At 39.9% G+C, this 26,321-nt stretch overlaps 1 protein-coding gene across 1 annotated transcript; it reads left to right on the top strand.

The window, feature by feature from the left end:
• Positions 1–293: 293 nt before the first annotated feature.
• LOC104013408 (sodium-dependent neutral amino acid transporter B(0)AT1) lies at positions 294–26,247 on the top strand. The gene is made up of 12 exons (XM_009465902.2): positions 294–578; positions 9,421–9,561; positions 11,127–11,264; positions 12,559–12,740; positions 13,498–13,608; positions 14,382–14,494; positions 16,817–16,945; positions 18,370–18,526; positions 19,049–19,253; positions 19,844–20,003; positions 22,311–22,473; positions 24,060–26,247. Exons 1-12 carry the CDS (start codon positions 377–379, stop codon positions 24,267–24,269), a joined length of 1,911 nt encoding a protein of 636 aa, XP_009464177.1. The 5' UTR covers positions 294–376; the 3' UTR covers positions 24,270–26,247.
• The last annotated feature ends 74 nt before the right edge of the window (positions 26,248–26,321 follow it).

The raw sequence follows: 26,321 nt of genomic DNA, 5'->3' as shown, positions 1-26,321 counted from the left end.
TATATGTATTTAAGTGAGTTTAAACAGGGGAGTGGCAAGGGGTGTTTCATAACCTTATAAGCGATTACAGTTTATAGCCAAATTATCTCCTGAATTACATTAGCTGAAATCAATGTCTTCTACTAGATGAACAGACTGTTCCATAAAACCTTGACAGATAAAGCATTAATAAGTGTCAGAGCTGACTTGGTCAATCGAATGATTTGCTGACGCTTCTTTTTACCACAAGCCTGCACTTTCAAGTTTAGTGCCAAAGGTTCACTATATATAGCTGAAGACAGCAAATAGATGTTCTCTTTTTGTGCAGATGTCTAACTAGCTGCCTGTTTCATTATCTCCTCACTGGGGCAGCGTTTTCAGTCAGGAAATTGAAAATATGGTGAAACTACAGTTGCCCAATCCTGGCCTGGAGGACAGGATACCTTCCCATGCACAACTTGAGGTCCTTGAGAAAGAAGAGGCAGACTCCAGACCAAAATGGGATAACAAGGCTCAGTACATGCTGACATGCGTAGGGTTTTGTGTGGGTTTAGGAAATGTGTGGCGGTTTCCGTATCTCTGTCAGAGCCACGGAGGAGGTATGTCTTTAATATATCTTAACTAACTTTGGCTATAGACTAGGTTTGATCTCTCTTTTGGGAAACAAATAACGGAATACGTTTAGAACTTGTCAGTTCCTGTAAGAACAGTGATGTTCATCTCTAGAAGACTGTCTAACAGAGAAGGTTATTTCACAGGTTATGAACACCCACTGAGGTCATGTTAATGATGGAAGAAAAGGAAGGGATTGTTTTTATTTCAGGACACAGGATTGATCAAATCAGTCTTGCCTTGTCATGTAGATAGTATATTTTCTCAATCTGAAAATAATGTTACTTTCCATGCATACATATATATAATGTATATTTTAAAATATGAATAAACTGCTTGAGAGTATGATTCTGATCACCATCCCAAACGATCTTTTCATAATAGGGTTTTGGTTTTGGACTAATCTGTGTATCAGCTGTAGGGTCAGCGTGTGTGTAATCTGTGATAGGAGTAACAGCGTGAGAGTAGTTAACGTTAAGAATGTATTTTTAGCAATTGGTGTTATTAAGTAATTTAAAATCCGAATGTATGCTATTTACCATCTAATTTACTAAGACTCCTTAGGGTTCAGGTTGGGACTGAATGACCATACTAAAAACTTTGTTTCACTGTTTTGCTTTTTGCTTTTAAAGATGATCTTGAGCTGAACCTTTGCTTAAATATTATATGACAACAAAAATTTCTCATTTTCTGACAGTCTTTTCTGCCCACTCTACTTGTTACCTGCACGTCACTCTGGGATATGTATAAATGGTGTTTGTTCCTTTGTGATGTTTGATCTTGAAAGAAAATTTTTGGCTTAAGAACAGTATTTTAAAGTAATTTTCATTAAATGTACACAGTGAGATGTTTAAAAATTGCTCTTCCTAGTTAGTGTGGGGACCAAGGAGGGCTCTGTGGGTACTTGCTGGTACAAACTCAGGGATATTTAACAACAGATGACTCAGTTGCAAGAAGAGATGCTTTTAACATTAAGATTTTTCTAACACGATATGGAGTTTAGAGTTTGCAGTGCAAACTGAAGGTCATTTGCAGCACAGCCAACTCTTGTAACAAAAAAGTTACAAGACATACAAAGAAAATTATAACCCTCTTTCCATGTGTGACAATTTTAATTTGAAAAAGTGGATGGATATCTCCAAAATTCACGGCACTCATTGGCTTCTCAGGTTTTTCTACTCAGTCTTAGAAAGCGGACATGCCCTGTTTCCCAGGGTTGATTTATAGGCACTTTCCTGCTTTTCTGTCTATCTTTCCTTTCCCTTGTGTATGAAATGCAGCTGAAAAATGAATATCCAACAAATGCAAAGAACTTGGTATTGGTCATGGTTTTCTGACTGATGTCAATGAAGATTTATTAGTTGCTTGTGTGTGTCTGTCACTACTTTGTTTTAATTTATCCTTTGGCAGCAATTATTTTTCTTTCTCATCATCCTGTGGCTTGTCCTTGCTCTGGAACACTAATAACAGTTATCCTCAGCTCCTTGCTTCTCTGGGACTATCTCACTCAAATTTTAGGCAGAAGTTGAAAGGCAGCACATAGCAAAGAAATGACATAGCTGGCTCTGGGCTTAGAGCTACTGTACAGATATGTGCCCCCTGTAGCCAGACTTGCTACTTTCTCTATCAATTCTTCTGCATAACACCAAATGTTGTGACTTATATCAATACATAAGAGTGAGGGGCAATGCCTTCCCATGGCTTCTTAGAAAGGACTCCTTAACTTCATCACGCGTGAGGGTGGAGAGCCGTTGCGCAATCCCTCCTCCTTCCCTGCTGTACAGTGCACCTCTGCCTCTTCTGGCAAGTCTAAATCCAACTCCTGCCACCACTGCCAACCTTTCATTCCAGCGCCTGTTATCCAACTTCTCTCTTCAATCAGAAAAAAAATGGCTCTCGCTCTTCTTCAGATGGCTGGCTTTGAATTTGAACATGTGGCTATCCATATTGTAAAAACAGATCTTGAAGTTCTTATTTCTGAAGATATTTTGGTGTTGATATTTTGGGTTTCTACCTCATGAGATCTTTTGGCTCCTGCATCTCTGATTGCCATTCAGCCGTGTCCGCAGCACAGGGAACACCCAATAGATGCAGCACTCTGCATCATCTTTGATTGCACGGACACTCTTAAGTCTGGTTTCAGCTACCTCCAGTTGGAAAAACATATTTACTAGACATGTTGGACAAGCTTTGCCTTAGTCTTTGCCACTCAACATGGTGGCCAAGATGATTCATTCATCTTTGCATTTGTGTGGCCCACTCAGGGACACAGATGTGCCTCTGTAACAGCGTAGGGGAAACCTGCAACGTTATGCATCTCCTTTCAAGTTAACTAATACAAAGCATACACCACACTCATGAATACACTGAGGAAGCTCCTTTTTCCCTTAGTCTGTCCAGTGGCCTTACCCTGGATCGTGTATGTCTTCACGTTTCATGTCTTCAAGATATGTCTTCACTGAATCCTGTGTGCAGAGCATCAGGAATCCCTGGTGCTTTCTTTCACTGGAGATGCAGATTATGCTGCTCCTCAGTCTGTCCCTGGCATGATTATTTTATACAGTCCTAAAGCATACTTTGGATATGATGGTGGATTATGGCCGTGCATTAAGAGACAGAAAAAAATACAGCTATTTACCACACAGTAAATATCTGCAGAGGATGAGAAAAAGGCCTATGTGATCACATAATTAGAGGTTGTCTCATAAGGTGCATGCAGAATCAAGGTTGCATAGACTACCTCATGAAAATAGTTTCTCAGAGTTGGCTTTGCTATCTTAACTTCTTTCTTTTTGAAATATGAGTTGTATGGGTGAACGTTTGGAGTCATTTAGCACAGGTGAGGTCTGGTAGCAAGGGTGTAGATAGTCAGTATTTCATCAAGGACTCTCCCAAATGAGGTTGGATGTCTACCTACTTTGTGAATCAGTGTTTGCACAATTTATATCCCTCATGAAACATAAACAGACTATAGTGAAGTATAGAATTTACCCTTGTAGTACTTGGACTTCAAGAAAGGTGGATTTTTTCTCTGCAAATTGACTGTAGTGAAGGTAGTTAGGAACACTGAGTTTATACCTAACTCTTATTTTCAGATGTTTGAACTTAAATCTAGAATTATTTGACGGCTGCTTCTTCCTAAACACAACACTATGATAGTGTTTTAACACTGTGATACCCAAATATACAAAAAGAAATCAGAATAAGATAAGAATAATTTACTTAGTTTTGTTGTCATAGATTATGAGTTTATATTTTAAAAAATGGAATATTTACCCCAGTAAAATTTAGTAGAGTAAATCACATTTTATCCTTTTCACCTTTTAAAAGCTGTAAAATACATCATTACCACAGGCGAAGTAGATTTCAATATACACACAATGTAAGAGCTACGGTGTTTGCCTCAGTGCTTTCACCAGCTTAATGAGATTGAAATTTCCTTTCATTTGATAGCTATCTCTGACATTACACATAGCTTTTGTTTAATCTTTATTGAGCAACATGTCATTTAATCAACTGTTAAACATTTTTGTTTCATCCCTGATGAGTATTATAAAAAAGAGGATGTATATTTAATATTTAAACCATTGTTAAGAAAAAAGTCTTTAAGTCTAGAGCTCTCATGTGACTGCAGTAAACCTTGCCACTGCGTGAGGGAGAACTTTTTCATCTCTGTGCATGGTACACTGAATGAAGTGACAGCAATGACACCAGCAGTTCCTCACTGGTACTGGTACCCTCACTACAGTTGAGGTCTGAGAATATGGTAGTATAGAAAAACATCTCCATCTGAAGTCTGCCTGTTGTCCATTTATGAGAAATTATGTGAAAGCAATAATAATTTTTTTTCAATTTCACATTAGAAACTCTTAAAGAGAGAGTAAGAGCTATACAGATGTTCAAACCAAATATTATGTGTTCTGAAATACAGTACTGAAACAGGATGAGAATCTAATATCGCCGCTGTAAGGTTTTCAGACTGAAAGATTACTCATTGTTTATATACACCTATACAGCATTTATTTTCAGATCACTAGTTTATTTGTTAGGTTCATAAAGTTATGACAGCTTAAAAAGCATTGATTTTTTTTTTTTATGTCCCGTATAGCAGCTTTGCAGAGTCATTATCACTTACTTTTCCATTATAGCTTCCTTCAGAAAGGTTGGGGAAAAATTGAGAGAAATGGAAAATACACCAGAGTTGGATTTCTGAGCTGGCTGTTAGAATTGAACCCTGGAAAGAGAAGAACCCAAGAAAGAGAAGAAAGTGGCATACATAATTGCCATTTTATTTCTCTTGAAAATATACCAATATTCCTACAGCTAAATATAGGTAGTTTTACTTATTTGTCCAGTTCTGACATGGCACACCCTTCATTTTTAACTCCTCAGAGCTACCGTACTGTACATGGCTAGCCCTTCAAGCTAGAAATGTTTTAGTTGTATCTGTTTGCGTAGGGATATAGATTCTGCACTGCAGGTGTACACACGCGCCATGTACTTTATGTCTGTGATAACAAAAGGGGTGGACAGAGACCCACCTTCTCCATTTGTGTCCATCCTAGAACCTGAAATTTATTTCCTGGTGATTCCAAGGTAGCGAGGAAGCTGGGGAGCTGTGAGCACATGGTTGGACAGCACATATTTTTCATGTGAGAGAGGGCTCCACGAAGGGCATCCTTTCCCCTTTTTGTGGCTGCACAAGGAAGGTCATGGAGTTCCTTTATCTGAGTGGTCTGTCAAAGATGTGTCATATTTATGGCATCTTAATAAAGGTATATCTGTAAGTATCTCGAGACCTAAGGAAATCCCTTGAGGTTCATAGAATCATAGAATCACAGAATACCAGGTTGGAAGGGACCTCAAGGGTCATCTGGTCCAACCTTTCTAGGCAAGAGCACAATCTAGACGAGATGGCCCAGCACCATGTCCAGCTGAGTCTTGAACGTGTTCAGCGTAGCGGAGTCAACCACTTCCCTGGGGAGATTATTCCAATGATTGACTGTTCTCATTGTGAAAAAGAGCTTGATAGAGTGCTCGTGGCATGTCCACCACAGAAGATGGTTCAGTTCTGAGAGTCTTGCAGCAAATTCGATGCACTCTGCTGTCCACAGAGAGAGTTATGGTGTAGGGACAGTGCTGTTGCTGCATCTTGCTGTCTTGCAGGGTCAGGTATGATGTCTACCCAGACTGCTAGACCTGTGTGAGTGGAGGTGCACTTTGCATTTAAGGTTTGCAAGAATGTCTCAAGCATGGAAAAAATGGAGCCCAAATCAGAATATCAATCAGCCTGCTTTCTACTGAAAGTGAAAGGTTGAGACTATCTTTGAATGCTTTCTAAAGGACATGCTTCTAATGCTTCATAGGAAGCGGCCTGATCTTCCTTCCCTTCTGCTAACAGAGATGGTAACTACCAAAAAAAATATTTTCTTTGACAGGTATGATAAGAAACAAGCGGTCATAGATTGAGAGGACTATAAAGGCTGTGTATTTCCTTACACAACAAGATCTTTGACCGGGGCAGAATTTCTAATCAAGTCCTTCAGCGATCTTACTGTGATCTGATGAACAAAATGTGACGTGTCTCCATTAGGAGCAAAGACGGTTAAGCAATGCACCTTAGCAGAACTAACTGCCAGTTCATTCTTAAGTTTCAAGAGATGATCTAAAATCACTGCACGTTGAGTTTCAAAGGGTGACAAGGACTTGCCCTGAGTGCAAATGAGGAGTATTTGGACCAGCTAGCTGTACAGATCCATCTTCTGGACTTAATTACCATTGCTGAGGAAGGGTTTTACTAGAGAGAAGTGAGATTGCAGTACAGCAGAGACCTATCTGGCATCCAAAAGGGGAGGTAAAAAAAAAAGATCCAGATGGAGCAGCCATACAAACTCTGTAGGGTCAGGTTTCAGACTCTTAGGACATGTCTTGGGCCTAAAACAGAGAGAATGCTCTTGAACTAAAAATTGCTGGTACAAACACAATTATCTTGTTCTTATCTCATCTTACCCTCATGAGAGCTCCTGGTCAGAGTGCGACAGGAGGGAAACTGTGTGCCAGCCTGGCATGAGGTCGGAGCACACGACATATTTCTGGCTGCTTGCAGCTCCACACATTGATAAGTAACTTTGTCTCTGTGAAAGGCCAGAGGCTCTGTGTGTGGAGGTTGTCCCACTGACCCTCCCATGTAGGAAGGAAGCCATAGGGATGTAGGGGGACAGATCTCAACAGTGAGAGGGCACTCGTCGCATACACTGCAAAAATCCTGTTTTCTATGAAAGCAAGAATAAAACAGTTGGGGGAAGTGTTATTCATAGAAATAGGGTGGGGTATCAGTAGAGAGCAAACTCTTTGAAGCCAAATCTGCGTGCACTGCATGTCTAATCAGATGAAGAGGGACCCTTACATGAACACCGGTGCATGTTGCAGCACAGCTAAGCGAGTCCGTACAGACAAAATGGGACAAACCTTTAGAAACGCCAGAAACTGTCTGAAAGGACAGAAGGAGGCAGTTCCTTGCAGTGACCGAGTCTGACACAGTTTCAATGAATCCCAGAACCTCTGCCAGAGTTGGGTAAGACCTTTGCATCATCAGCGACGCCGGGGCACAGGCAGCTGAAGAGTACATCACCATTTCTGGCGTAGTTGCCTTTTAGCAGCCAGTCAACAAGGCACAGAGAGAGGACTGGCCCATTACATCTGACAGTAGCGGCTCTTGCTGCCAGTAATTTTGTAGAAGTCCCTGGAGTGATGGGAAGACAGAGGAGAAGAACCTTGTTTTGAAATTGATCCTAGTACCTCTAAAAGTGAAATATGCCCTATATGTTTCATATGATTGTGATGTGAAAATACATATTCAGAAAGACACAAGCCAGGAAGTGATTGCTTTAACACTGGTACCGTTTGTAATGATATCTTAGATAAGACCATAGTGCTAAATTTGAATTTGCAACTAGAGGAATTCAGTTTCCTCAAATCTAGGATGGACCACCATCTTTCATTCCTTTCTGGCCTTACAAAATAGCCACTTTCCTCCAAGGTGAGAGAGTACCAGTTTGAGGCTTCTAGATCTAACAGGTAGCTGCTCCCCACTGATGCAAGGCTTTTGTTCTTGCAAAGACTACATGGTCTCTGGAAAAGGGAATGTAGCTGAGATGTGAGAACTGGGGAAGAAAACAAATGGAATACTACCCTCCTTGGTGATGATGTCTGTATTACCCGTTCCCCAAGGTGATAGACTGACACAGAAGAAAGAGAGGAAGAGTCAGCAGAGTTGGAAGTTTAGCAAACTTCTCTACAAATAACAATTCATAATAAGTCCTTCAGTTTTTCACTAATAAAAAATATATCTAAAGTTTCTCTTCTGTCTCTCCTTTGAAACCTCTTCCGTTTGTCAGTCTCTGTTTTTACAGTGATAGATAGTTTTTAATGCATACAAGATGAGCTACACTGATTTTGAAAAGTGGTAAATTTTTAGTAAGAAGTTTTTGTGTTGCTAAATTACATGCTTTACTAAAGTCTGAGAATATCATGTCTATACAGCTATCTTTGGCAACTGGATTCAACAAAAAAATGTATTTGCAGGTGCATCAGTGATTAGTCGTGCATTTTCAAAGTGCTCAGCATTCTGAATAGTATTTTATGTATTCAAAACTCTGATTTTGATTAGTAAATCTTAAAAATGACAATGAAAGACAGGTGAGTAACTAGCATTACTTGAATTCCATAGTAGTGAAAAGCAAAAAGCATAGCTGGCCAATTTCATTATAATAGTGGCCACTTGATACAACAATATTGTTTTCACCAGCCTTTATTGAAGTGCACAGAAAATGAAGACTTTGCAGTAATGATAATTTCTAAAACTCTGGTGTAGACAATATCAAGAAGATAGCCCATAGAGCACAAAAGCACACAGTTCAGCTCTTCCAAAAAACATTCAACTGCTTTGAATTCAAAACTCTAGTTTCCATTCCTCAGATTTCCTCTTTCGCTGTTGTCTGATTTTCATTGCATACATGAGGAAAAAGTCAGCACATACCCAAACCTGAACTGCTCACATACTGTTTTGCATTCTTTTAATGCACTTCTTAGATTATTTACTGCCTATTATTAGGAAGTTAAAGACTTTTTGTAATGACAGATAACCATAATTCTAATATATAGCATTTTTTCAAGCATTTGACTCTGCACTTTGATATTCCACTGTGGTGTTATATGTTGTCTCTATGCCTGAGGTACACTTTATTCAGGAAAAAATTAATTTAAAAAACTTGTCTGATACTAACCAGCCTTGTCATCATTAGAAAGGTTTGAACCCTGAACTTCAGATCTCTTCTGCTCAAACATAAAACTGTTGAACACAGTTGCCAGGAAGTTATTGGTTATTTTATGTAGACAGCCCCAGGCTCCTGCCTAATCTTTCAAAGCATCTTGCTTAGTTTATTCAGCTACTTCATATAATCTGCATGATTCACAATTATAAAACCATAATCTTTTGCAGAAAAAAAAGGAAGTCATTCTAGGAACGTAACTGCCTTTCTTCCACTTGCAATCCAAAGGTGGCTCCTTCAATGTTTAACCTTGGGAATGTATAATTTGTGTTTATGTTTGTCACTTGGGAAGAATAAGAATTCCTACCTGAAACCACATATGTAATGAAGTCCCCTACTTAGGCAATCAGGCAAAAACATTGTTCAGAAGCTGGAGAATTGTTTCCACAAGTATGCTTACAACTCGCTTGCTGTTTCAAAAGTCCTCAGAACTTAAGTTTGTGCTTTATTGTAGTACTTCACTGATGGGAAACTTCTTTTTTTTTCTCACCCATTTCAGGAGCCTTCATGATCCCTTTCCTGATTTTGCTAGTCCTGGAGGGTATCCCCCTGCTTCATCTTGAATTTGCCATTGGTCAAAGGCTGAGGAAAGGCAGTGTGGGTGTCTGGAGCTCTATCCACCCTACCCTGAAAGGGGTTGGTAAGTCTGAAGAGGATACAAGAAGCCATCTGAGAAAGCACAAGTCTCTGAACTTATCACCTTAGGAGCAAAGCTTCAGGATTTTATTCTGGTGTGCCATAAGAAATTCCAGGATCTACTCCTTTTCCCTTCTCACTAACTCTCCATTGATAGGTCATACTAATCATGATAAGGCACTATGACAATTTTGTGTCCACGTTCCCGGGTACTGTGGGTCCAGTTAAACCTTTCTCTACTTTGAGACCAATTTCAGGCTTCAGAGATATTTTCTGTATTATTGATATTGGCTGTTTTTACCATTAGGATGAATGTTTAAATGTGCCAAAATTTGTTCTGTAGCTGTTCTGTGGATAAATAATAGTTGAATCTTTCTCTAAGCTGGTCTACCAGACTTCAGCTCCATGTAATGTTACTTCCTTACATCTGAGAGAGGTACCACGCTAAAAGCCATGGAGACAGTATTTTGCAGAAAATGCTTTTTCACATCTGTGTTAGACTTCTGAGCATTCAAACACTCTATCTGACAAGGTAGTAAAAGCAGCATGATGCACACAGCATTAAAAACTCCACAGATACCTCATTACACAGGAAACACAGGAGGTGCCATCTGAACATCAGGAAACACTGGGAGGGTGACCAAGTACTGGCACAGGTTGCCCAGAGAGGTTGTGGAGTCTCCATCCTTAGAGATATTCAAAATCTGCCTGGACATGGTCCTGGGCAACCAGCTGTAGGTGGCCCTGCTTGAGCAGCAGGCTGGACAAGATGACCTCCAGAGGTCCCTTCCCACCTCAGCTGTTCTGTGATTCCATGATTACCACACGCTTGAAAGGGAAGAAACACAGCCAGTTAGGACTGTTGTTGGCATCCGCTGCATCTGTAAATCAGTTACAAAAGATATTTGTTCATTGCATCTGGAATTTTTCAAACTTTTTCAGAACCTAAGAGCCCTCAGGAGCTAATTGTTAGCGTTTACTGTCTGCCAGAGAAGTCACCAGAGGTTGATTACTTGGGAGCAAGTGGAGAAGGAGAGATACAAGCTTGAATCTGGCACCTTTTCACAGACGGTGCCTCCTGGCAGCTATCCATCCTATATAACAAAGATTAGTCAAACACGTATGCTGACCTCTGCAGTGACATTGTGGAAGAGGAAGACAATCTGGGTCTCATTTAGGCAAAATTCCAAGTCAGCTGAGCTTTACATGTACCCAGCATCCCAAACTCCCTAGATATCAGGAGGCAAGACTGCGAACAGGATTGTGTGGTGTCTGTAGGGAGTTAGTCCACCCATAATGTTGGCTCCTAAGTGGGTGTCAGCTTCAGTCCCAGAGCAGTTTTAGGCTGTATGTCTATGTAGGACTCACCTGTCCAACCTTTAGGTAACAAATCCATAGCAATTAAACCCACTTCCAAAATAAAGAGAGGAGAGGGGAAAGACTATAAACCACGGAATTAGGGTGGGGAGGAGAATAGGGAAAGGTTGAGGCTTATACCATATATTTTGATATGTCTTGAAGACTAAGAGTACGGAAATTTACATTGTGTTCTGATTTTATTTTTTTCAGGCATAGCAGCAATGTTTGTATCCTTCCTGGTGGGTTTATATTATAACACCATCATTGCCTGGGTAATGTGGTATTTTTTCAACTCCTTCCAAGAGCCCCTGCCTTGGAGTAGCTGTCCTCTCAATGACAACAGTACAGGTATATTTTACGAAATATTGTATTTTGCTGTGCAGCACATTTTTTCGTTTCTAGCAATTGGCCTAATTGTCCCTCTTTCTGTAAAACAACAGTAAGGCATGGCAGTCCTGTCAGGAACACTGTGCTATTTTAATACTTGTGTTTTGTAAAAATTCATATTATATAAAATGTGATCAATGCTTAATCTTTGAGACAAACTTTGACTTTTTATATGAAACTTCAGGGCTGATTTTGACACAGATTCACATACAGAATATTGACAAAGTACAAGTCTAGCATAAACATTAACATTTTCTGGATTTAGACAATGTGTTTCATCCATCTCTTCACAAACAGCCCTCTGTTAGCACATTGAAAAGGAAGGGAAAAAAAAAAGCTATGCATAATCCATATGAAACACCTGTATCTCTCAGTATGACAACAGTCTATAGCTCCCTGGAGACTGCTTGGTGACAGCAGCTTTGTTTTCCATAGTCAGCCCTGCATAAAGCTGTATGAAGCAGGTTTTTCTGGCGGGTCAGTGAACAGCTCTTCAGAGAGCTTTGCTCCTCTCCTCCTGGAATAAGCATAAAAAGCCTCATATAAGGGCAGGCCAGGGCAGAATACTGCACAGGTCAATGCATTGCAGGGAGCTGAGAATCCAACCTGAGCTGACAAGATCTTGAATGATGCCCCACAAAACAGAAAGACAAAGTATTGCTGATCCGAAGGAGTTGTGGGAGAGGAAGAGCCACCTGGCTGCAGGAAGCCGTGGGCAGGTGCCCACACTCCATCAGGCAAGAAAGAGCAGGATGCATGTGGAAAGCCCAAAGTTGTTTGGTGTTTGTTTTTTTTTTAAGATGAGGTAGGAAGCGTACAGTCATCGAAAAACCTCTGCCTAACTGCTTTTCTTCTACTAAAAAAAAAAAAATTCCATGCAATATGGATGCATTTATGCTGAGAAATCCTCTCCACGTTTTCTTTGGCTCAAGAGTCTTCTAACCTCACATTTTTGTAGGAAAAAAGAAAAATTATAAAGATAGAAGAGACTTTGAGTGAGCTTCAAAGATTTTATCTGCATGGTTGAATTAATAGAAATAACAATAAAATCTGTATTAAAATCCCTGTTAAACAATTCTCTTTTAAATCTCTCATTTTTCCATGAAACCAGCCTCTAAGAATCTGAAATTTGCCAACAACAAATTCGTTGGCATTAGGTGGTATAATTTAGAACACTGGTGTTTATTATTTAACTTCCCTTTTTTCAAGTAAATAAAAGACATCATACAGCATGAAAACCATTTTGTGGTTACAGATTACATAGAAGAATGTGCCAAGAGCTCTCCTGTAGATTATTTCTGGTACAGAGAAACATTGAACATCTCCACTTCCATTGACAATTCAGGCACTATACAGTGGTGGCTTTTGTTATGTTTAACATGCGCATGGGGTGTACTGTACGTGTGCACAATCAGAGGCATCGAAACAACAGGAAAGGTACTCTTTTTTGGCTTTTTATGAGATGATATTCATTATGCTGTTGTGATTCCTTATTCATACAGACGTAATCATACTGTAGAAACTGCCTGTTTCTTGAGTAAAAGCATGTCTAAAAATTTGTGTGTCATCACTGCTTTTTGAAGAAGGAAGCTGTATGAAATGGAATTTGATTTGATTTATGGGGAGATTTTTGTGAGCAATTTGGTTTCCTTGTCCTTATAGGTCCTAGTAAAACATTCCTTAGGTATTACCACCTTAACATTAATATTAACCTTTAATGCAGGATCGAGGGACTCTGGTTTTTTGCTATGGCCATTCTCTTCAAAACATACACAGACAGATTTATTTGGGTTTGTGCTAGTCCTTAATATTATCTGTCTAAAAGAGTGACCAATGTTCTGCTGCCCAGCGAAGCCCTAAGAGCCCATCCTTGCATCAGCAGCATCAATCTGATCTCAGGGTGTAGATTATTTTTTGTACTGCTTTTGAATGATCTGAGTTGAATTTCAACAATGCCAATTTGTCTTAAATAGAGCACTATAACTGTAAAAATATTTATTATCAAAATGTACTGCACATACTGTTTCTCTTGAGCATAGTTTTCTGTAGTACGTTAATTGTGACTCGCTTGAAACTTGCCATTATTGTTAGTCACATACCTGGTTTATTCCCCTCTTTTCTTCCCTGCATTGCTATTTTTATTCAAGTGTTCTGTTTTATTTAAAAGTGTTTTATTTACATGCTTCTTGTGCAGGCCGTGTATGTAACATCAACTCTACCATACCTTGTGCTTACCATTTTTCTAATCCGTGGCTTGACACTGAAAGGATCAACCAATGGAATTGTGTATCTCTTCACCCCTAATGTAAGTCACTGCATGGTTCATCCCTTAGTGAAACATGATGTAGTTCCCTCTGTAATCAACAACCGATTGAAAATTAGTCCCCTCCATTAGTGCTTTTCTAACTATCCCTCAGACACCTTTAAGATCTTGATTCTGGGAGGTGCATCCTTTGCATCAGATGTAAAATATACATATGCACACACACTCTCTCTCTTTCCCTCTCTCTCTCTCTCCCCCCCATCAAAATCTGTTCTAAAAAATGGAAGGATCATCACAGAGCAATGCAATGGGGTTGCCATAAGGGGGATTGCTTTCTTTTCCTGTATTCTAGTTACGGACGAGTCTAACTTTAAAGCACAAATCATCCACTTGGGAGTAGAACCCACCTAATCAGTATGGCTATATGGACGAAAGACCTAAGAAAATGGTTTAACTATACAACAGTTTTTAAACAAAATTAAAAGGGGTTTCATTTTCCATGAGAAGACCTCTGCATGGTCACTATTAATGCTAAATAATGAACACCTTTTCTGGAAACAGACATGGCAGTTGTCAGCTATGGAAAGTAATTTGTTTACCAATTTTCAAAATACTTGTAGAAAACCTATGCATAGGTTTTCTTTGTGGAAAAAAAAAGTAAGTTTGACAAACATATTGACCTATTTGTTAACATTCTTCAAAAATGGTGAGTTCTGCATGGTTAATGTTCCTGTTTTAATTATTTTTTTAAATCCCTCTTATTCAGTCTAAATAGCAACGTTGCATATGTTTAAACTGTATGTCTGTTGCCTCAGGTTACCGAGCTGGCTAATCCAGTGACGTGGCTGGACGCGGGTGCTCAGGTGTTTTATTCTTTCTCTCTGGCCTTTGGAGGCCTCATTTCATTCTCCAGTTACAACTCTGTTCAGTAAGTAGCCAGGAAAAAGCCAAATTTTGTATGAATATTTCATTCTTTTAAATGAAACATGTCCACTTCTGTGCTATCGTTACACAGTCATTACTTGGGACCAGGACACCATCCCCTCAGCCATGTAAGGCACATCTCTGACTGATCCAAGCTCTCCCAAGCCAAGAATTCAGGCCCTTGTGCTGGCTGTTTTCCTGCAGAAAGACGTGGTGGCACAGGCTAGAAAGAAGGAGACTGGCTGCCTACCCCCAGCTGATGAGCAGGAGCTTCCTTTGCGGGAGTGCTCAATGCGTGGTGGTGCCCTTTGTCTCCACGCTGTCGGAGCTGGGTGATGGCACACACATTTCAAAGCAATTTACAGGCCACAGTTTAAATATTTAGCTTAAGATTAGAAGATATATCTAGGAGTTTTGAAATTCAAGTTCAGTTCCTTCCTTCATATATGAGATGGGGCCAGGGAAGAGGTGGAGTACAAACTCCCATCACCCAAGGAATGACTCAGTCAGCAAATTACGACATGGTGCTATATTCTACACTCACCCTCCCAAAATATTGGAGCAAGACCAGTGCCTCTTGGTTCCTTCCATCCCTTCAGCACTGTCCTCTTGAAAAACAAACTGTGCAGCATTCTCTGAACCTAATATTTTTGATAAATGTCTCCAAATTAAGTTTTGGTTATCTAGTTTGGTCATGCATTCAGAAATCTGTGTTTCAATTTTGGCTCAAGTTCAACCACACCACACCAGCATTTCAGTCACTGATGTAATTCCCTGCCACCACTCTTGATTTCAGATGTTTTTCAAAAGCTCATCTGGAACTTTTGGTGCCTGCCAGTCTCAGTGCGAGGTGACAAGCCCTGCTTCAGGTCCAAGTCAATATGTTCCCACAACCATGAGAAGCAGGGCTGAGAATGTTCTGTATCTTTCCAAAAGACCCAAGGAAAAGAAGCAGTGTCCTCCTGCTTTTCCAACACACAGAGCTGTGGCACCAGGCCACATTCCTTCAATTCTCAATCATTCATGACTTAAGGAGGAAACTGCAGAAAGTAATGAAATTCCCATGCAGACATAAGAAAAAAAACATGCAAATACCATAGTGTTACAGTGTGGTGTTGGTCCACCTGCAGTCCAGCAACAGCTGGACCAGGTATGAGTGACTCTGCTCCCAGATGGCTTGGGAGTATAAACATCTCAGGAAATACCGTGAGGTTTCAATGCCATCAGGGATTCATGCCTTCGCAACCAGGAGGAGCTTGAGCATCTTACTTTCTCTGAAGGGAAGAAATATTTTTGTCAGGCCTGTCATTGAAAATCTCATGTTACAGTGAAAAAACTGACACGAGAGTACAGCAAGGAATTTCAATTCAATGCCTTCCACCTACTAGAGACCTATTTGCAATGCTAGAAATGAGGAAAGGTCACAGTGTCACAGGTCTTGGCTGGACAAGCCTGTCTTTCCTCTCCTCTTGAAGGTGATCAGAAAATTAAATATGACAACATCAAGTTAATCTCAGTAGTCCTCTCTTGCCCAAGAGAAATACAATATCTAGAGCTTTACAGCCTTATAAAACAATTAACTAATTTAGTATTGATTCTTTATCTTCTCTCTCAGATGAAGGTCTCTTTCTGGCTCTGCAATTTTTTCATCTTAGCACAGATACGCTGGCAAGTGCCCGCAGCAGAGAAGTCCTTACAAAGCAGTTTAACTTTCATGATGTAATAGCTTGTCTTATGCTGATACCTTATCAGCATAACATTCCATCGTATTTCTAAAACTCGAGGACATTTTGAACCATCTTTTGTGCAACAATCAAACACAACTGTTCCCAAGTGCTCTTGGCCACTGCAACTTCACCACATGAAAGTGCTATGGAAACTTTTGGTCACTTTTATCTTCTGACTGTCCAAATTCAAACCCAAATCCTTCACCTTGCAGCAGAACACGCCAGCAGCTAAGATACAGCTTATGCCAATGTGTATCTGCACGCATGCATGCCAGGCATGAAAAGGAGAAGACGTACTTTTTTGCCCTTCATGTTTTACTTTATGTGAGCCAGACATAGAAACAACTCAGGCAGTTATTCCTTATGAACAGGATTATTTGAGGGGAAAAAAAAGAAATCATAGCTATTAAATTGCTTAAGGCACCAAGTTTTGATTCACTAAATCTATCTTTAACAGCTGTACTTGTGTATTCTTAAAGAGCATACTGATGTACCTACATGTCTGTAGACTACTTTTTTGTTAGTCTTAGTAGCCAGTTTTTAGTATTTATTTTGGAAATGTGTTTGAAATCCATTCTTTTTTTCTCTTTGAATTGCAGCAATAACTGTGAGAAAGATGCCCTGATTATCTCAGTGATCAATGGTTTCACATCCGTCTATGCAGCAACTGTCATATACTCCATCATTGGATTCAGAGCCACAGAAAGATATGATGACTGTTTTGACAGGTAAGTTGTTGAAAAAAACCCCAGAATATACAGGCATTTGTTTGGCTGAGGCAGGTCTGTTAGCCTGATCATAATGGATTTGTTATTTCTGAACAATTACAGCTCCTGACCCACATGGTATCAGACCACTCATTACTTCAAAAAATTTAAATCTTGTGGTATCAACCCCATAGGGAGTGATAAGTATTTGAGCCACCTTATTTCCTAGATAGATGTTGCACAAGCAACCATATTTTACATATTCCCTGATGTTTCTAAAAAGGAACAAGGGAGAAAGAGGATATTCCATATTTTAATGTATTTTTTGAAACAGTTCTTTCAAATATAACTGCAGTTTATGTAACAATTTCTATTTACATAAAGGTAGATTCAGTTCATGATACATTAGTTCACTAAAACGTGCCAGAATATCTGTAGTGTTAGAGGTAAATGTGAAAAATTAATCATTTGCAATAATGGATATGAAACGTTCTGAAGGAATATGTTTACTTAACCGGTTAAGGCAAGTTTCAGTAAAACCAGTTGTGTGAAAAATTGGATTTTACATTACATACTTCAGAAACAAACAAACAAAAAAAGGATACTGGGCTGCTGCTGCTATTTCTACTATGGCTGCTGTCAAATCCTCAAAGGCCTCCTGTTTTGACAGTCCTGCAGAGTCCTGGCCACAGCTGGATCACACCGTAGGCACCTCAGGTACTGCTAGTGACTCTGCGTACCACATTGGGAAATTACTCAAATTAATTCAAGAAATTCTTCCCATTTTAAGTCATTAGATGAAGCTCTACCAACCACTGGAAAATTGTCTAGAAACTCTGAAAAAAAAAAAAAAAAAGGCAGAATTCACAATAATCGGTGCCTGCTGAGCAGATGTATGGCATGAATGTAATATACCCTGGTCCCTGTGTCAGCTCTGTATTTAGGTTGCCTCCTGGAGAGCTTAAATGCTTAGGTCTCATCAGAGGTACCTAATTTTACCAGAGCAATTCAGACTCCCTTCTAACCGGGGCTGCCAGACCCTGCGGGTTCCAGTCAAGTTCCTCCACATCAGCTGCAAAAGTGCATGATACTAACTGCAGACACCTTGCACATTCCCAGAAGCTGCCCAGTTGGGGAACTGTGCAGTGCAAAGACGGCCACCTAACTTCTGCACAGGTCCTTAGAGCGCCCTTCCATTTAGCTGTCATCTGGGCCGTGAAAGACAGTATCGGCCTCGCCTTGGAAGAAGAAAGAAAGAATTGCACATGCACAACACTGCTGGACTTCCCAATTTCAAAATCTGATCTTGAGCAACAGAAACATTTCTTCCTTTGTGTCTTTATAAAAGACATTGTGCTCTTAATAACTTGCTTGATGATGAAAATGAATGTAAATAAATAAATACAAATAAATAATTTCAACTTACTTGTATTTCACTTTTTCAGAAATATTCTTACTCTGATGAATGCATTTGATTTGCCAGAAGGTAATGTAACCCAAGATAACTTTGAACAAATGCAGCAGCTATGTAACATGACTGATCCGACACGTTTTTCAAGCCTGAAGTTTGAATCCTGTGATCTGGAAAGTTTCCTGAATGATGTAAGTTTAACACCCTGACTCATATCGGTACCATAAATATGGTAGGAATGCATAGCAATTTTTTAATTGCCTAATGCTTTGTCTTTTGAGGTTGTTGATTTTTTATATATTTCCACTGATTGATTGCAATTGTCTTGGAATGCTCTTGGACTGAAGAATTACTTTTGTTTACCCCATTTTGCTTTTGAAGAGACAAACTGTTTAATTCCTCTGAAAAGTATTGGCAATCTGTCAGACTAGCAGCTAAAGTTACAAGAAGAATCAAATGGGTGCACCTTTTTTTTTTGGTTAACAGGGTGGTGAATTACAGATGAAAACAGGTGTCCATAAAATTCCATGAAATAGAATTTGTATTATAGTTACAGTAAATATATTGCTGCATTGGGAGGTCTTTGTGGAAACAGAAAGCATAAGTATTGGGGTATGGTGTAGCATACCCCAAGTCTGGTGAATACTGATGTAAATTTAAGTGCTGCGCGATGTTAATGAGCCTAATTTTGGAGCTTCTGAAATCTTCCACAGGGAGTTGAAGGAACTGGCCTAGCCTTTATTGTCTTCACTGAAGCTATCACCAAAATGCCTGTCTCACCTTTGTGGTCCATTCTCTTCTTCATCATGCTCTTCTGCTTGGGTTTGTCATCTATGTTTGGAAATATGGAAGGTGTGCTTGTACCTTTACAAGACCTTAAGATTATACCCCCCAAAGTGCCTAAGGAACTTGTTACCGGTAAGAGCGTTTTTAGAGACAAGTGACCTCCCCCCTCCCCAGGGAATAGCTTGTATGCTGAAAAATCAACCCGCCACCCATCTAGTTTCTGATCTGGCATGGTCCTAAAACTCCTAGATAACCTGCTGAAGGTTTTCGTATGTGCCCCAACAGGGCAGCTCCTGTGAGGTTCCCTATGAGCCTGCAGGCAGCTGCTCACCCCGTGGCTTGCCCATCAGCCTGCTCATGATGGTTATCATCTCCTCCATTGGGAAGCTGGAGGACCCGAGTCCTTCACCCAGGCAGGATTTCTCTCAGTGCAACATTGTCCCACGAACTAGGAGGAAGAGGACCTCTTTTCTCTCCTCAGCCTTCTCCCATTTTGTTTGCAGCATCTCCCACCTGTGCAATGTTAGGAGAGTCTTGCCATTTTACCTGCATAGAAGCAGGCCTTCTCAGAGCACCGTTAAAAAATAAAAAGTGGTTACCTTTAGGCTGCAACTGAATGAAAAGTTGCTTATAAAGCTTTCTAACTACTGGGAAACTATCTTACTTTTTGTTTTCTTTTGCTTTCTTTGCCTAAACGTGCTGTTGTTTTGTTTTTTCCACAGGTCTCATTTGTGTGGGGTCTTACTTGATAGCTTTTATTTTTGTGCTGAAATCTGGTAATTACTGGCTGGCTCTATTTGACAGCTTTGCTGGCTCTATTCCCTTGCTAATAATTGCATTTTTTGAGATGTTTTCAGTCGTCTACATTTACGGAATAGACAGGTATGAAATACAAGTTCAACTTTACTAGAAATTAGTGCATAAATTGATTAGTCGTATAGCTGCAATCTTGCTACATCTCAGTGCATAGAATTTCTGTTATAGAAATCACTGAAATTATGCAACTGTAGTTTAGAGTTGCTTATATGATTTAGGTTTCTAAAACAGTTCTCTACAAAAAGAAAAAATACTTTGTTAAGAGTGCAGTGGGGTTATTTATTTGTACAAGTAAGCTTTCCACTTTATTAATACATTATAATAGATAATACTCTATAACAACCAGCTAAAATAAACACACCCCTAAGATATTGCAAGACAATATTAAGCATTAGCAAGTGCCCTAGAGTATAATAATATGACTGCAAATAATTTATTTTTAAAGTAGGCATCAGAATATACGTATTTGCAACAGTTACATAAGTGCCACTATAGCTTATTTACCTTTTAAATACGGTGACATTTACAATAAATCTTCTTCAGAATAATTGCATTAAATATTTAATTAGCAGAAGCAAAGTAGAAGCACACTGGCACTGAGCTGAAAGTTTAAAACAGCGGTATATCCCAGGAATGTTTAAAGTGAATGCCAAATGATACTGTCCAAAGCAGAGATCTCCAAAGCAGGCTGCAGATACTGTTTTACAGCACGATGCAAATCCAAGGCTCGTGAGATACGTTCTTAGCTGATAGATTCAGGACTTTATCAGTTGTAGTAGTGAGTTATTATCCTATCAGCTTTCTAGAGATGTAATAAATCAAATTTCACCATCTTTCTGTTCATAATTAATACATAAGAGATATGAAAAAAGTGTGGGGACTTCAATCACTCGTAGGTTTTGCTTGAACCTGTGCCAGGCCCTCCAGCTGTGCTGCTCCTGGCAATGGGGTGAATGCCCTTGTGGCCCATCTTCCCATACTTAGCGTTTTATATTACCTGAGGAGGCATGAATCCACTTAAGTAAATTAGATGAGCAGAGGGAGTACCCTAGGGAAAGAAGGCTTATTTTAATTTGTTAAGGACAGAAAAGTCTGTGTTGATCACTTTTCCTTCCCTTTAAAATTTCAGAACACTTTACCAGGTCAAATTAAAACATGGGCTGAGGCCATAGAGGGGTGGGGATGGATTCAGAAAAGACCTTCACACCAAACTTTCACGTTCCTGGCCAGTACACATTGCTGTAGCCCTCTCTGAGTACAGAGCTTATCAGGGCTGCCCAAAGGTGGTGTTATCTGCTACAGACGAGTTTCTGTGACATTTTTCTCAGAAAGGGTCATTGGTAAAGACAGCTCTCCTGCCTGAAGGAGAACCTACGTGTTATCCATGACACTCACATGAACTACACCTGGACGTGCTCTGCAGTCAGGACATGGGGCTCCATATCATTTTAAGAATGATACCTAGATCTTAGAAGTTAGGGATGAAAAGATAAAATAAATTTACATAGTAATTGAGACTCAACTGAATTCTGTGTGTTGTTCATAGCTGTAGGACTAACTGAACAGTCCCCTCAGACTTATCCCCATAGGATACGCAAGAAAGCCAGACAAGAGGACTCACAATAGAAGCCCCAAACTTCCAAAGTAATGATTATTTAAGAAATGTGTGCGCATAGTGCCGCATCATATGTAGAGGTCATAAATTGGTTCAGGACGGATGCAGACAGTATCACTCTCAATGCAGGGATTATTTCTTCTTGTGGAGACATTTTTGCCCCATTGCCCACTGCATGCTCTATGAATAACCCAAATAACACATTTTTAGGTGCCCTTAATAATGTATACAGTTGAAGTTTCAGTACTCAACCTGAGAAAACTGGTCAAAATCCAAATTAAGCAAACATTATGCATAGAATATAATTTTTTTAAATTACTCCAATTTGCTTTTGCTCTTCTTTAATATTGTGTCATTCCTTTTAATATATGCAGTTCTGAGATGCTTACCACAAAATCGTGAAACAATACTGCAATATGATATAGGGAAAGTCCATCTGCATTGACTTTTTTGTGTCGAAACTATTTCACACATGCTTCACAGACTTCTTGAAGAAAGTACAGTTCCAAAAATAATTCTCCTGTCTTACTTTTGAGAGCTATGAGTTAAAAACTTCTAACATAGTGGCAACGACATCTGCCTTAATTTGAACTACTTGGGTCTAACTCCTGATGTCGTTTGATATCCTTGTTTCACATCGACATTAGCGAAGTCCTGGGAAGCACAGCTGGTGTAGTTTGGACTTCCCTGTTTATAAGCGGGCACTCTTTGATCCTGACCAGTTTTTACTGTCCTGAACTTCCTGGTTTTGTTTCTAGGTTTAACAAGGATATTGAGTTCATGATTGGACACAAGCCCAATATTTTCTGGCAGGTTACCTGGAGAGTCATCAGTCCTCTTATTATGTTAGTTATCTTCTTCTTTTATTTTGTGGTGAAAGTCAATGAAGAGCTGCTTTACAGCGTTTGGGACCCTAGCTATGTAAGTATATAAAACCTGTCCTGGTTTCAGCTGGGATGGAGTTAATTTTCTTCTTAGTAGCTGGTATAGTGCTGTGTTTTGGATTTAGGATGAGAATAATGTTGATAACACACTGATGTTTTTGTTCTTGCTGAGTAGAATTTACACCAGTCAAGGACTTTTCAGCTTCCCATGCTCTGCCAGGTGCACAAGAAGCTGGGAGGGGGCACAGCCAGGACAGCTGACCCAGACTGGCCCAAGGGCTATTCCATACCGTATGACACCATGCTCAGTATATAAAGCTGAGGGAAGAAGAAGGAAGGGGGAGACGGTCGGAGTGATGGCGTTTGTCTTCCCAAGCTTGGTGCTGATCCCAGCTTGCTGGCTGGGGTTAAACCACGACAAACCAAAATATTTATTTAGAATTATTTTATGTATTCTTCTTTAATATAAGAGTCATAGTCAGTTATATTCATCTCCCATCTGAAACAGTTTTCCAGTAAAAAACTTACTACAAGACATAAAGTAATAATAAAAAGTAACACTTAGAAAAATGAGTCCTAAATTCAGTTGTGATGCCTGCAACTGGTATATAGTGACACCTGAGTAGCTTTTCCGAAGTGGACAAAACCAAAACGTTAGTCCAGTTGTCAGGCAAGACTGAAAGAGATGTCAGTTCCCCAGCAGGGATTATAGAAGAGCTGGAAATGTCACAACCTTTCTACATTGACAAAGGACCGAATCCGTGAAGCCATTTTGATATTGCACTTGTTTCTATGTGCATTTAAAATCACAGAACTGCAGTAGCGCTGGTTACTCATCACTGACAGAAGAAATTAATATTAATTAATATTAATATCCAGATTTCTTCTTTCCTCTTCCAAATGTATTGGTATGATTTAAATTATAATTGCAGCAACAAGTCACCTACTTTTCCTTCCCACCCCTTGCAGAATAAAAAGCTGTATGTGGTACAGAGAAGGGCATATTAGAAAAAATGCGGGTCCCATCATTTTCTCCATCACCTTGTCTTTTCCCTGCCTGTCCAGCTCTGCTTTTTGTTCTCTGGCCTATACCAGTTGCCATCCTTAAAGCAGTCATGCAGCACACTTAATTTGTAAAGATGAATTTTTATTTTCATAAGACAGAGACAGAAAGGGAGAGAATGGAAGATGGAAGGGAAATGGGACTGCTTTCTTCTCTCACCTTGGCAACCTCATTTCCTTCTTAATAATGTTTCAGTTCTCCCACAGCCTTCCCATCCAAAGGCTGTTTGGCCACCAAGCCCTGGTGGCCTGTGAGCCCCCAGCCCCACACTCCTGTGTGCGCGGGAAGCGTGCCAGGGGCAGTCCCAGCAGTCTCCCTTCCTGGCTCTTGCTGCTTTCATGCCATCTTCCTTCCATTGCTTTTAAATAAAAATAAGTCCAAACCAGCTGAGACTGGAAAACCTTAAGCTGAAAACTGCTGTGGAATTGGCAAATTATTGTGCCATTGTGGCTAGCTACTGTTCTGATTACATTTTTGACCTGTTGAATTACTGAATGTGTGCATGTTCCCAGGTATTTGCTCCTCATGACTTTCTACAACTTGATTGTTTGCTCTTTCAGGAGGAGTTCCCCAAAACACAGAAGGTTGAATATCCCAGCTGGGTGTATGCTGTTATTGTAATCCTCGCTGGAGTGCCTAGTTTGGTCATTCCTGTCTTTGCCATCTATAAAGCCATCAGAAACTGCTGTCAGAAAAAAAATGATCATACGGGCCTTATCATCTCCACATCTGAGACTTCTGTTAATGGAAACTTAAAGTATTCAGCATAAAACCACTTTAAAAATGTGGAAGAATGCTTTGTCAGTGAGAAAAGTAAAAAGATTTTTTTTTTAAATAATCCAGAGTTGATTTTATTTTCATAAAAGGATAACTATGTGTTGTTTCCAGGTAAACATGTGTTTACTTAACAATGCAATGCACTGTGAAGAGTTAATGGCTTGGATCCTGGAAGCAAAACAGCTACATTTGCAAATGATTGGGGCACCAGGCCAAATAATTTGTCCCCCTTCTGGTTTTGAAGTCATCTTCTTTGAAACTGGCTTGCAGTTCTCTGTTTTGGGGATGGACTGTGCTTGACATGCCATAAGTGACTCTTCCACGTGCAATCATTCTGGTTGGTTGGCCAATATGAAGGGTAACTTAATACTGACTTCTCCTGCACATTAAATTGTTTTTACTTTACGTGCCACTGTGTTGCACAAAGCCACCAATATTATTTGTCTCATGCAGAAGTTTAAAATATTTAGTAAAAACATTTCTAAGTATGAGAATGACAGTTTGATTTGTTTATAATTCTGGTTATTTTATTAATTGCTTATTTCTTCCAAGTCCCAGCAGATAGCGCTGCTTTTGCTGATGACAGAAGAGGTAATCTTGCAACGGGGCAGCAGCAGTGCAGGAAATGGCAAAATCTGCCTTCTCTGGCACCCATGAGCAAGGGGTGCACCGCTTGCCTGGGAGGTCCATGCTGATGGGGGATCCAAGGCACCCAAGTGGTGCAAAGCTTCTTGCCCTCACCTGTCACAATCAAGGTGGGTCGCTCTAGTTCACGTACACACAGACACATGCACACGCACAACTCCCTTGCAACTATTTCAAGCTTCTGACTTCCATGTGTCCTAGAGGAGCTCAGTCAGGAGTCCCATTCCTTATGCGGTCACTGGAGAGAGAAAGGGGCGACATTCAGCTCCCAGGCTGGATGCCAGAATCAGACACTGTGAATGTCCCCTCTGGATAGGTGGTCCCTTTCATCCAGTTGTGCCTGTACATAGGCAACACACTTGTATCACTTTGCAGCTCTTCCTATACCCACCTTTTAAGACAAGAATTGATCCAATTTACACCCTGACACTCCCTTATAATCAAAATACTCTCTTACAAGAAATAAGGATGTTTAGGGTATATCTACTCTAAAGTGTGTCTTTAGAGTAGTATATCTGCTCTAGAGAGTAAAGTACCAGGCATTGTACCTGTATTTGAATGATTAAATTAATTTGCATTCCAATTTCTTTTTTTTCAATTATTTGAATGTGAGTAATTGTTTAAACTATTTAAAGATGTTATTCTGTAATGGGAAAACCAATTTTTGTCAGATTTTCCTGCTGAGAAAAAGCTCAGCCACCAGGAATGAATAAAACCGAGTTTGTAGCGGTCAGCTGCAGGTGGCAGGTGTAGAAATCAGTGTGTTGCTAGAATGGCCCCAGCACAGCACGAGGCATCTCCCGATCCGAAGTGCAGCAGCAGCGGGGGCGATGGTGGTGGGTGCCCTAGCAGGACTGATGCTGCGCAAGTGCTGCCAAACCACGCTGCGTGCGCTGACTTGTGTGTGCCCTGTGAGACATCCTGATAAGGGTCTGGGAAGTTGAGTTGCTCCACCTACGGATCTGGATGTTTGCAGAGCTGCAAGCAGATCAACTGTGCCTACCTGGAGAGACTTGTGTAGTCTAGATGTGAAATTGGCTTCTGGTTGGATGATCTGCAGCCTGACTGTATTTGTATGCTTAGCTGCAGAGCAGGGCTTTTATTTCTCTCTAAGTATTTTTGGGAGAAAAAAAAAATCTATCTTCACTTAGATACTCTTCCCGTTTCAAAAAGGAGAATCCAGGCATAAAGCGTTCATTGTTATTAACACTTATTAAAGTGTTTATTATTGTCATAATTATATAAAATATTATTATAATAGTTATACTATAGTTATAATATTTTTATAATAATTGTTAACACTTATTAAAGTGCTTATTTACTGAAGCAAGCAAGTTGACTGGCTGATCTGTTCAGTGTGGAGTGAACTGATTTGGTGTGCAAAATAGCAAAACCCTGGT

Source organism: Nipponia nippon, unplaced genomic scaffold (assembly GCF_047370975.1).
Source record: "Nipponia nippon isolate SJK-2023a ecotype South Korea unplaced genomic scaffold, ASM4737097v1 scaffold_1, whole genome shotgun sequence".
Classification (NCBI taxonomy): Eukaryota; Metazoa; Chordata; class Aves; order Pelecaniformes; family Threskiornithidae; genus Nipponia; species Nipponia nippon.
The sequence above is the reverse complement of the archived record's forward strand: the minus strand, read 5'-3'. Positions and strand labels throughout refer to the sequence as shown.

What these genes read in the sequence shown, in the direction of transcription:
- LOC104013408 (XM_009465902.2), top strand. Translation starts at nt 377, where the DNA reads ATGGTGAAACTACAGTTGCCCAATCCTGGCCTGGAGGACAGGATACCT. An exon ending in CCCTACCCTGAAAGGGGTTG is followed by an intron (nt 9,562 to 11,126) that starts GTAAGTCTGAAG and finishes TATTTTTTTCAG; the next exon opens with GCATAGCAGCAATGTTTGTA. An exon ending in TATGATGACTGTTTTGACAG is followed by an intron (nt 16,946 to 18,369) that starts GTAAGTTGTTGA and finishes TCACTTTTTCAG; the next exon opens with AAATATTCTTACTCTGATGA.